This window comes from Poecilia latipinna, unplaced genomic scaffold (genome assembly GCF_001443285.1).
Source record: "Poecilia latipinna isolate Pla-1442-1.1 unplaced genomic scaffold, P_latipinna-1.0 Scaffold759, whole genome shotgun sequence".
NCBI classification, from domain to species: domain Eukaryota; kingdom Metazoa; phylum Chordata; class Actinopteri; order Cyprinodontiformes; family Poeciliidae; genus Poecilia; species Poecilia latipinna.
The window spans coordinates 215,471-227,977 of NW_015113375.1; the positions used below are offsets into that span (position 1 = coordinate 215,471).

The window sequence follows — 12,507 nt, forward strand, 5'->3', positions numbered from 1 at the left end:
ATCAGAATATTTGCAGCGTAATCAAGAAGGATTAATGTGCAAAAGAGTCGGGTGTAAATTTTGAGTGAGAGTGGCAAAATCTGAGGCATGCTTTTTAAGATAACCTTGAAAAATCCAGCATTTAAACGCTTCATCCATAAAAAACACTTTGTGTAAAGACTGAAAGATGAGTTCATAATTTAGTCATAAGTGATATGACAGTTCACTACATCATGTTCAGCATATTTTATTTTGCTAAAGATACAAAATTGTTTTGTGTCCCACAGGTTTATCTCAAAGATTTTCACATAATGCAAACACAATTTTTTGAGATAATCAAGAAATGGAAATATCCATGTGTTTTGGTAATGTCATATACAAATATATTTTAAAAATCAGGTTTTGAAAAATTTTTATGGGTTGTTGAAGTGTAGAAATCAGCCAAATGAGCAGGTCCCCACTGACCAATGTTCATTTTTCAGTTAATATAAAACAAATACAAATAGCCAGTAACTTCAAGTTATTTGTACCATTATAAACATTTTTCGTTATACTTTATCCTAAATAAAAAAATACACTAATTATATATAAAATAGCACTTTTTAATCCTGTCCCTCAAGTTTTGTTCAACCCCGTAACAACATACCAATTCCTCCTTTTTATAAATAATGGTTCAGTTCAATTTCCTCAGCAGTGATGTCACCAGGAAGTGACATCACTGAAGTCTCTTCTCACTCACACTGTAAAGAGATTTAAGTGTTAGGAAAGTTTCTTACCTATATTTGGTTATTTCTTTTACCCAAATGTCGACATCGTCAAGCTCAACCTTTCAACCCTGTTACGCACATAAATAATATTTATTGTTGTTTGGGAAAAAGTAAAGAATGGTCTTTGAAACGCATATTAATTTCTTGTTTTCATCATATCATATGTTGCTCCATACCCTAGCTGATGTGAACTTATGGCAACTTTTAGTGAAAATCTTCAACCCCGTAACGTTACAAAAATGGCGGTTTTGTTACGGGGTTGAACGTTGGACTATTTGTTAAGCCAGGCAATGGGTTCAACCCCATAACAGTCTGGTCAACTTTTACAATGGATTCAACCCTGTAACGCGATACATTGTTGTAATTTTTTTTTTGTTTGTTTTTTTATAACAACAGCAAATATTAGACTAATGTCTGTTGGACTGTATGCAAATTTTATAGAATGGTTTAAAAACATGAAAAAGCCTGATTTAATTTTTATTTTTAAGTGTATTTTCATGATTTATGAGAAGTGATTTTACATCAAGTTGCCATATTCTACTTATCAGTCTAGTTATTGTGATTCAGAATCAAATAAAATATACTTACAATTGGTTATTTTAATCAAGGGACAGGTGATCTCAGAGGAACTGGAAGAATTAGTTTAATTATGTTATGCAGTTATACTGATAGAGGAATGAAATTGTCCCGTTACGGGGTTGAATTTAAAGCAACCTAAGCAGCAAAGAAAATTGTATTAATGTTTGGGATTTCATGCATAAGGTGGGCAGACATATTTTCTTGGAGGTTCAAAGAGTCCTTCAATAGATGCAGTGTTCAAAAACACTATTTTTTGTGGTTTATTTTTAAGTAACCATAGACCCCAAAAGGCACCAAATTCAGAGAATCACCCACTTGTGTAGCATTTTTAACAGAGGGATGCGGAGAAAGCCGCGGTTGAAGTGTTTCACGTTGAACTAAGAGGCTGCCTGTTGCTGCTTTTGCCAAGCTGTTGCCAAGGGATACAGTAGCCAAGAAGGGGAGGATAAAAGGAAAGGAGAGGCTGAAGGCGGAGGTGGGAGATGGTGTGACGAGAGCAGTGACAGGAGGACGGAGCGGTGTTTTAATCACTAAAGCTTTTGGTAAAATAACTTTAGTCAGTCTGTACAGATGCTTCTGTCAGTTCCTCCCGCTTTAATGTGAGGTTTGTTGATTATGTGGAGTGTTTGCAGTGTGGTCCTCTGCCACAGTGGTGTTTTGTGGTCCTGGGACAAGAGATGCACAGCAGAACAGAGATAGTCACCAAACATTTAGCATCTTCAGTTGTATCGTTATGTGGGTGTCTGACAGAATCGAGCTTGCACTCCCACCACGTGCATTTTCTATGTGCATTAGGACCATATCGCCACTGAAGACTGCAGGCAGAGTGGCTGCAGGAACTAATTGATTTGTTGAAAGGCTATGTTGCATTTAAGTTGTAAAATTGCAAAAGGAATAATTACACACTCTTCTCTTAGAGAGATTTTTCCAGGAAAAGAGCAGAAAAAATAATATTGCAAAACGACTCAAAACGGTGCTTTTGGATATTTTGTCAAGAATTACTTAAAGGGGTACTTTATATTATCTGGATGGTAATACTTATTTTATAAGCACAGACATGGAAGGAAGCCTCTCCTATATTATACCATCAGACATAGTTTGGTGACTTTTATGCTGTATGACTGTCACCATTTTGAACTCTTATCACCCAGAATCGGTGAGGTGCTTGAACACCTGCTCCTCTGTTTAAGTATTTTATTGAGTTAGGAAACTAAGAGCCAGACAAATGAAACATGTTTTAATTATAACCTTGTATGTTTTCAGCTGTTCATTTATTATTCAAGGGAATCTCGTGGGGAAGAAAGGGTTTTATTTTTGGTAAGAGAAAAAGCCCATTCAGTTTTGAAAAGTGTTTTTTTTTTGTTGTTGTTGTTTTTGTTTTTTTTATTCTGCTTCATGCAGATTATTGCAAACCATCATAAATTGCAGCTGTCCTACAGGATTAAACATTTGCACACAGTAAAAGAAAACACATTTTTTCCCTTTGTTGCATGAAAAACAACAACTGAAATGGAGTTGAAGCCAAATATTTTGATGCATTGTATAAAAGTTGCACCTTTTTTCCTGCACTGGTCTGAATTTGAATCACACATTTTTTTCCCTGGGTGGATGGGATGCTTTCATTTGAAAGATACTTTTTAGATGTTGCTTATTCAGTTCTGCTCAGGCTTACTATGCCCTCAAACATTTTAGGACAGACCAGGTGGCGGCGGCTTCATCGCTCGTGCTGTTTAGCTGAGTTGAACGGAGTCACACCTCTGCATGTATTTCAAGGAAACACCTCAAATACACTCCGTTTCTGTTTGGCATCGTGGAAAACACAAAAGAAATCAGCTAAGATATCAGGAAGACACAAGTCTAGTTCATCCTTAGATCCGGCTCTTGAAGAGTGAAAGTGCCGCTCGACCCTGTTCAGGTAAAATTCAAGTGCCAACAATTAAACGGTTTATTTAAACAAAGATTATTCAGTGACGAAGCCGTTTTGGTGCTAAATATGCAAATCCACCCCAGAGCAAATTACAAATATTCTGGGAAGATGTTGATTGATTTCTGGTAAGATAAAAGTGTGTCATTGTGCACAGTAAAACAAGTCCTGTTCAACATGGACAGCCACACATAGAGGAAGAAGCCGTTGCTTTAAAAGTAAGATAAAGCCTGCTCATCATAGCTCCATTTTACACAAATCCACATACATGCATGTTGAACGCATGTAGTGTAACTGGAGTCTTTGGACTTGACAAAACATACAAATGCAGGTAATTTACAATGTAAGAAAGTCGCGGAAGGATCTGCAAAATATTAAATCCAAGTCATGCAATTTGAAGGGAAATTATACCACATACTAAAGAGCTGTATGGTAACGTTTGAGTTTGAAGTAAAATTATAAAATAACAGTGAACGTTTAGTTTGACTTATTGTCAGGCAGCAACAAAAAGGTTTTTGTAATGCGCATGTGGATTTCTGGTTTAATTTGTAAAAGCTGTCTGAGATTATTGTCCTATGTTTGTCATCCAGTGTTCCTACGTTCTCCTTTGCCGGGAATATTTGGGATCATTTTTTTGTCCGCTGTGTCCCCATCATCGCTAAAGCGCATAAGAGGACATGTGTAACCTTAGGAGAACATGATGTACTAATACACACACACACACATACACACACACTCAGACTGCTGAGTAAGCTTGATGTTAGACACTGTTAACGTATTGGAGGCAAGAAAAATCCAACCTGCAATGTTTTACGACTTTTACGTGTGGATGTGAATCCCCTCTCAGACGAACAGACTGTGATGTACGGACTTGTCTGCCCAAAAATCATTACCCCTCCTCTGTTTGTGGGGCGATTGAATTACACAGACTCCATCTTTAAAGCCACATCATTCCTGAGATATGCAGTGCTGGCATAATGAAGGCTCTCCGGTTTCATTTTTAAATGACGATGACTCATTGGTTCTGTTGGGTGCGTTTAATTTAGATTATGCTGATTTTTGTCGCACGTATCCATTTTTCTCTTCCATTTGAGGTGATATTTTCAAAGATGTGTTTGTGTCAGGCATTTTGCAGAAGGTGAAGTTGCCTAAAAGTGAATAAAAATAGGACTATTGTATAAATCAACCTGACGCTGGCAGGTGTAAAAGTAAGAAAAATACACTTTTCTCTTTCTCTTTCTATTTTTTTTTTTACTTATTACCTATATCATTTTAACAATAGATATGGATTTTCTTTCTTTTCTTGTAATATTTCTCTTTTTCTTTTCATCAACTTATTTTATTATTGTTCTTGCACAGCACTTTAGTGCAGTTTTACACCTGTTTTTAAAGTGCATTATAAATAAATTTGACATCGACATTTGTTGGATGCATTGCCACAGAAGGTTTTGATTGGATCCTATGTGTTTCCATGGATCAATGGTGTACTAATGGATCCTGTTTTTTATTAAGTAATTTTGGTCTCATCCTAAAAAGAAACAAAAAAACATTGTTGGGGTTGAGTGTCAGTTGAAACTAGAAGAACAAAAGATACTGATTTTGTAAGCTTGATTATACTTTTGTCTCCTGTTTAATAACTGGCTTCATTTCTTTTTAAGTATGCGCTATTCACACATGCGCTGCAGTTTATAGGTGTAACAATCAGGTCTGATTGTTCCCGTTCTGACAGGTCCACAGAGGATCTTATCTTGTTTTTTTTTTTTTGTTTTTTTTTGTGTGTGCATACAATAAGAACAGAGTAAAGCTCAAATGAATCGGTGTTGAATAGAATTTCAAAATATTACAAATTTTAATCATATTCATCCAATTATATTGTCTATCACAAATATTCTCTCTTGAGCTTTTTTTTTTCTTTTCTATGTCTGCTTAGCTTCGTGAGCTGAGCATTGATTGTCTTACTGTAGTGGTTCCAGTGTTTTGTGCTGAAGTTTGACAGAAACCGGACTGAGCATATAGGCTGACTTTCGTCTCAAACTACTGTCAACTGCACAGCGAATCACTTGTCGTCCCGTAATTGTTCGACCTCTCAGCTGGGGCTGCTATGGTAACCTGGCACATGAAATGAAAGTGACATTCCAAGCATTATTTCTCCATGTTCTGATGTGCGTGTGTGTGTAATTTAATAAAGACAACCAAGGGAAAATTGAAAAACATTCTTGTCCGTAGGGAAGTTCCCCTCTTTTTTTTTTTTTTTTTTTTCCTCGTATCTAAACGTATCTTTCTGTATCACTCGTCTTCCTGTCCGGTCATCCAGAGAACATTATCATCTCAGCACATCTTACAAAAGATCTGTAAATCCTACAGCAGGACTTGCAAATTCCTCTTATTAAATGCTAAGTCTGAATAAACAGCAACCAATCTAAGTTGTTGATTTCAGTTTAGCTTCCATGAGGAAAACGAGATTTGCATTTATCACTGTAATCATTGTAAATGAGGCGTAATTCAAATTAGCAATTCACACAGGGTATTTTACGCGTTTTCATTTTGTATGCATGTGTGCCGTTGTCATGTTTAATAAGATTTAGGAAGACGGTTTGATACTGTGTGAGATGGGTTTATCCTCTGAAGCAAAGCTGTTTCGCCATGTGATGTTCTTTATTTAATTTTTTTTTATGAGATTCTGTTAGTTTTTACACCAGAGAAGTTCCACAGTTTTCTCTCCAGTCCACACATTATTTCCCCCAGAAGTCTTGGGGATCATCAGAGTGCTTAAAGTATTTACTCAGGCTGAAACAGTGCCAGAAAAGAAAGGGCAAAAAATAAAACAAGATATCTGTGATGGGGAAAATCCTTTTTTACCACACCGTAAGTGATTGTTACAGATCGAGTAATAGGAACCGTCACAGAGTAACTGAGACGTCTAACATTAGTCCTGCTACATAATATAAGAAGGTACTGGAGCACAAAACATTCAGAGTAACTCCCCACTTTCTGGGTAATTATGGGAAATAAAGAGATGATGATTACTCTGCATCGCGTGCTTCGCCCTGTAGCCTTGTTTATTTCACCGTATGTTTGTGTTCATATGAGCAGACTGGAATGGCAACATTGAGGTAAATGGAAATTAATCTGACAAAGAAGAGAGTTGGGTACAACCCCTTCAACAAAAAGTGTTAAACACTCTCTTCTGTATTGTAAAAAGCAATTTTCTCACTCACTACCCCCTCACCCACAACGATACACATTCCTCCCCATCCAAACACCACCTTTCGGCCCCACTTGGAACCCCTCGGTGCCCCTGGGACCTCCACAGATGCCAAACACTAAACATACCCTTTCTGGGAAGTTATTGTTAAGGTTATTTATAGGGCAAAGAGCTGCTGGCAGAGCAGAGCAGGCGAAGAGGGGGGAATAAGTCCTCCATAGTGTATTTTTATGCAACCTCTCCTTCTGAGACGGGGAGAGGGAGAAAGAGCCTCTGTGGTTGTACAAGCACCACACGGCTCTGCCTGCGGCTTCCTCTGATATTTATGTCCTGTTTGGTACTAGAATATTTTGGGAACCTCCCCTGAGATCCCCCCAGATTATACATCTGACATGTTCCTCATATCCCTCAACCTCCCACCCCCCTCACACTCCTACCCCTTAAAACACACACACACACACTTCCTCTCCACTTGTTGTTGCTGCCAAATAGCCACAAAATTAAATGGCGGAAGTAACACAATTGTATTCATCAAAGCAGATTATTGACAGATTAGAGCATTTACATGTTATCTGTGATTGAGAAGCACAAGTGCAGTTCCTGTTAGTTTTCCTTTAGTTTGGCCATTGCCTTTCTATGCATTCTCATCTCTCTTCCTCACGCTGTCTAGGATTTCTGCCATTGAGTTGGATTTCTTCAATTGAATTTCAACCAGGCCAGTCAGCGAACAGAAGGAGTTGTGAATGATTGATGTTGATTTTCTGCATTGTTTTTGAACCGTAGTCTGCCTGTAGTAGGTTTGATGTTTGGGAATGGCAGCGGAGGAAGTGAACAAAGCCATTCAGTCTGTACTGGCCACGCTTCCAAACACTGACCAATTAAAATCGCAGCAAGAGGAACGTACAAGACATTTTATTGCCTGACAAAGATGACGTAGCCTCACTCCCCACGGTGTTGTTCACAGTGCACAAATTTTCCGTTAAACTTCATTGAGCTTGCGCATTACATATTCCACAGCCAAATATTTGCAATTGTGTTCAATTTAAAACTTCAGCAGAGTTCATGCCTCCAGCAAGCCATCGTTTCTTAATAGCTGATCTAGGACATAGAAAATGGTTTATCAAGTTTTGACAGGTTAGGTAATCAAATTTGACCACATTGTCCTTGCTGTGTCTTTAAGTGGGTTATCTACTGAGGTGCAAGTCTTCTGGGGCAAGACTCTACCACTAACTTTGCACATGTAGCAACTGCGATTTCTGGCCGGCTTTTGCAAAATAGCTCAAATTTATTCGGATTGAACTGAAAACATTAGCTAACAACACTTTAAGTCTTGCTACACTTTCCCTAACATATGTTGGTCTGGACTTAACGCTTTGATATGAACCGTTTCTTTGTTGCTCTGTTGTAAGTCCAAATGGAGTCTCAGTCTCTGCCTTAGCTTTAGATCTACCACGTTTCCTTATTGGATTTCCACGTGTTTAACAATATCTACATTAAAATCAACTCTGACCAAGTTCCTATGTCTTGCTGGCAATAAGTATTCCTCCAGCATGATGCTACCACTATCATGTTTATCAGTGGGGAAGTGTTCATTGATATTTATATCACACACAGTATTTTTAAGGTTGACTTGCAATGCAAAATAAAACATTAGAATTATTTTCAACAGGACTCTTATATTCGGTTACAATTAATTATGGATAGAAATTGATGGGGTGGGAATCTCACAATATGGTCAATTTATATATACATAGGAAAGCAATTGAAATGTAGCAGCATTTTGTCAGAAGAAGGATATTTTTAATACAATATGTAAAATTAATAGGGAAGGTATGTTGTCATCTTGATGTTTCTTGCTCTGTGGAAGAACTTCCCGCATTTCTTTTTCTTATCCTTGCACTTTCTGTTATTTTTGTTTCCTTCCTGATGTCAGTATGTTGGAGCAGGCTGTTAGGTCACATCCACATATCGTCTTGAGTCACGGCAAGAGTGTTTAGCTGAGTCAGGTTTTCTCGTGGGCATTTTATGACTTTTGTCACCTCTAATCTGGAGAGTTTTTTTTGTGTGTGTGCTTGCTGTGCATCTGTGTTCTTGCTATAACTTTTCCGCCATGAAGTCTGCAAGAAATAGCAAAGTATTCATCTTATATACATCTAGCAGGAAGAAGATTAATTTGCTTAAGTTACAAAAACAGCTCACAAGAATCTGGTGACACTGATGGATATTTCTTAAGTGTTGTTTGAACATTTGGGTATCTAAACGTCCTTTCACATTTTTAAGTTATATTTTACAGATTTACTAGTTTTTGCACATTTAGGAATATTTTAACATGAGTTCCTTATGATATGGAAGAATGTGTCTACATGCCACTGTTTGTGTTCCCTCATGTTTTATATTCTACATTGAAGGTTACAGTTACATAAATCAGCATTAATTGTGTTTGTAAGAAATGAATGCAATGACTAATCTTCATTTATTCACCTTGTCTCTTTGTCTTTGTAGGACATGAGAAAGCATGTAATGATGACCCTCCTGGACACAGAGCAGTCATATGTTGAGTCTCTACGCACTCTTATTCAGGTGACACACTCAAACACTCACTCATCTGCTGATATTTCTCCCCTCATAAGCGAGCGTTGTTCTCAGACGCACATTATCTGTGCACACAGAAGGCAAAAAACTACCAACCGGCTTGTAAACTCAGAGCGCTGAGGCGATGAATAACAAATGTAGGTAGCAAAGGTGTTATGTAATCCACTTACTGTCATTCATTAGGCCAGGATTATCTGCTAACCTTATCACAACTCCCTGTCATCAGCAGTATCTGCCCACACACACACACACACACAAACACGCGCAGTAGAGCGTCTGGAAAACCAGAGAAGTAAAATCATAACAGCCTTTTAAATTTAAAACACACTTTCCAGCATTTTTGTGATCCAGTGCCGCTCAGACGGTTTTACAGAGAGTTGAGACCATAAAATGTCTTAATCCAGTTCAAAGATGTCTTTACATTACTGATCAGTTAATAATAATAATAATAATAATAATAATAATAATAATAATAATAATAATAATAATTGTAATTATAATATTAAAATATCTTTTTAAATGAGATTTCTAAGCGTATTTTATTTTAAATATATATATATATATATATATATATATATATATATATATATATATATATATATATATATTATATACACACACATCCACTCTCCTTATATGTCCCATACCTCTCTGTGCTTTACCCACTAACTAACCTTTACCCCACATCTTCAGCAGTACGATCTGTCTCTCCCTGTAGCACAGTTACACACACAGATTCAAGTACAAACTGCAACCACTTGGTTGAGCAGCCCGTCGCTGTTCGTTGTGTATGTTTGTTTAAGCTCCCTGCAGTGTGTGTGTGTGTGTGTGTGTGTGTGTGTGTGAGAGTTGTTTTTGTAGGGACATGTTACATCCCACATGCACACTGACTGCGCTCTTCTTGCTCATGTATTTCTGAGTTTGTGTGTGGCCACAAAGTGAATAATCCTCAGCTGTGTTCCCATGACGACACTGGGAAAAAGATGCGTTACCACGGAGACTGCAGAGTGCAGATCCTTGAGGGAGGGCTTCTGATGTGCTCCAGCTTAGGCCGCTCTGCAGCAGCGCCGGCCAGGACTCAAATCGAACCTTCTTCATTTGGGACTTTTTTGGAAAACTTTTTGTGCATAGCGTATTTAGTTTGAGTAATATGGTTAGCCATGATTGGATCAGATGTCTGCTCTGACATAGCTGCTCCTAACTCCCAAATGAAATGCATTAAGCAGTACTTTCGGAGGTGTAAATGAATGCTGGAGCACACATGGGTTAATAAGTGAATTACTTTTATTTTTCAGCACAAGTTTTCTTTCTGTGGTCTCTGAAAAATTGTTTTTGCGTGAAAATTTTGTTCACATACTTGTTGTTAACTACTTTGTTTAACATTATCAGTTTATTTTGATCTATTATGATGGTAGGTTGCAGACTGCTAATTAGCTTTAAAGCTAGAACTGACCCAGCAACATGCACTTGAATTTTTCTTGAGAAATATGACATCTGTATAAGGGAAATGTTGACACACAAATATGAAATATGAAAAAGAATCAAATGGTGAAGCAAACTTCACAGTTTGTTTTATTAAACAGTTAAAGATAGACATGCGCTAAACCAATCTTACATAAGATTATGTAATTCACAACACGATTCAAAACAACCTAGTTAAAGGCCGCACAGCTTCATCTTTTTTTTCTTTATAGTGTCTGGAGATTAAAAAAATACTGAGATCTTATGATGCACTTAATAAAAGCACAAGCTGAATCAGTGCTGCATTGACAAAATCTCAGTCCTGTCTACATTTCAAATGGCGTAAACTCCAGATTGTCTTGGTCATAAGCTATAAGGTCTGGTTTCTGTTTGTGGTGCCTGGAGGTCATATCCGGCTGAGTCCACTTCTGCTTAAATTGAATTTCCTAAATTCCCTCATGTTTACTGGTTCACAGCATGCATCTCACTTCTGGAGTTATGGTGTCTGACTCGAGCCCAGTTTTAACCCCACAATCAATAAAACTGGGAGACAAAGAAAAGGCAACAATATTAAAAGGAATTCAGATAAAAATTCAGGGTAGTTTAGTTGTGGAGGGGTTTTCTCAGTCCACAGCTCAAATGCTTAGCAGTCCCGACAACAAAAGTCAGAACTTCTCGTCATGTGGCTGTTCAAACCTTCACAAAATAAAACCCAGTGTTTAGTACAGCAAATCCATTTGAGTCGGTAAAACTGCAATAATCTCAATGCGGATTCCGCATCTTGTGCAAACCGAATCGTTCAGATTCAGTGAAGATCACGCTGATGCGGAGAAATAGAGACACGAATCAGTTTATGTGTGGATGGTGGGGGGCTCGCCGTAACAATCTCCCGGTTTAACAAACAGCAGATTTAGCCCATTGATCTGTTAAAACCGAATGAAAGCACCCTGTGGCTTATGCGCAGCGCTGGTGTGCTGGAAGAACGGTGGTGGGAAATAGAAAAAACTGATCCCAGAAAACAAAACAACGGAGATCACAGCAGAGGTACAAACATTGTTTATTTGGGATCTTGCAGATCCTGCTGAGCTGACTTTCTAACTCTGAGCTGAGTTGGTGTTTATTGCCGCCTCAGAACCAGACAGTTTTAGGGGGATTTGTGAACCTGTCTTCACATGAGCATCCCACTCATTGAGCTACAATGCCTTGCATTGGGGTATAAATTTAATTCCCAGGACGTTTTCTACATTTTATGACATTGGAGGACGACTTTATATGATGGAGCGATAAAAAGTAGCACATAACCGAGGAGCAGGATACACGGTTTTCGTTGTTGCGAATGTCAGATGGAAACATGCGACATGTATTTGCATTCAGGCCTCCTTTTACTCTCACACTCTTAAATCAAATGCACCGCAGCACATTGCTTTTAAAACTCACCTTACCAGTAAGCACAGTCTCCCTGTATTTATTTTAATCTCTATAAAACAGTGGTTCTCGAATAGCACACAGAATAAAGCTTAGTGCACATCACAGTGAACATGCTATTCCTGCAGAGGAACGCAGATATTAAGATTATGTTCACACTTCTGGCAAAAGTGGCCTAAATCCGACAACTTTCCCCATATTACTCGTTTCTGGTTTTGGTTTTTGGTTTTTGTGACTGTGTAACCAACACTGCGGCGCCCCCTACGGGACCTGGAGGATTTTTATTTTCCCCACAATACTTTTACGTTCCCTCGCAATAATTTACTGATCAGTTCATGTGGCATAATTGATTACCTTAAGCCTTTCTTATGGTGGCCATCGTATTTTCTGCTTCAATATAAGGTTATCGTAAGGTTTATCCATGTTAATATCTCTTTGTTTAATATCTGAAGTTTTATATCTTTTTCTTTAGAAAAATCACCACAAACTCATGATACAAACAGCAACTTTCCATAAGTAGGAAAGAAAGAAAAAAAACAAAACAAACATCCAAACTATTTGGACTCTTTCTGAGT

The 12,507-nt window shown here is 37.8% G+C and overlaps 1 protein-coding gene across 1 annotated transcript in view; it reads left to right on the forward strand.

The window, feature by feature from the left end:
* The window catches only part of arhgef17 (Rho guanine nucleotide exchange factor (GEF) 17), a 72,279-nt gene that overhangs the window by 40,193 nt on the left and 19,579 nt on the right, over window positions 1-12,507 (forward strand). The window contains exon 2 of the mRNA XM_015046004.1: window positions 8,957-9,034. Coding sequence (XP_014901490.1) covers window positions 8,957-9,034 — 78 coding nt within the window. The remainder of the gene's footprint in view (window positions 1-8,956; window positions 9,035-12,507) is intronic.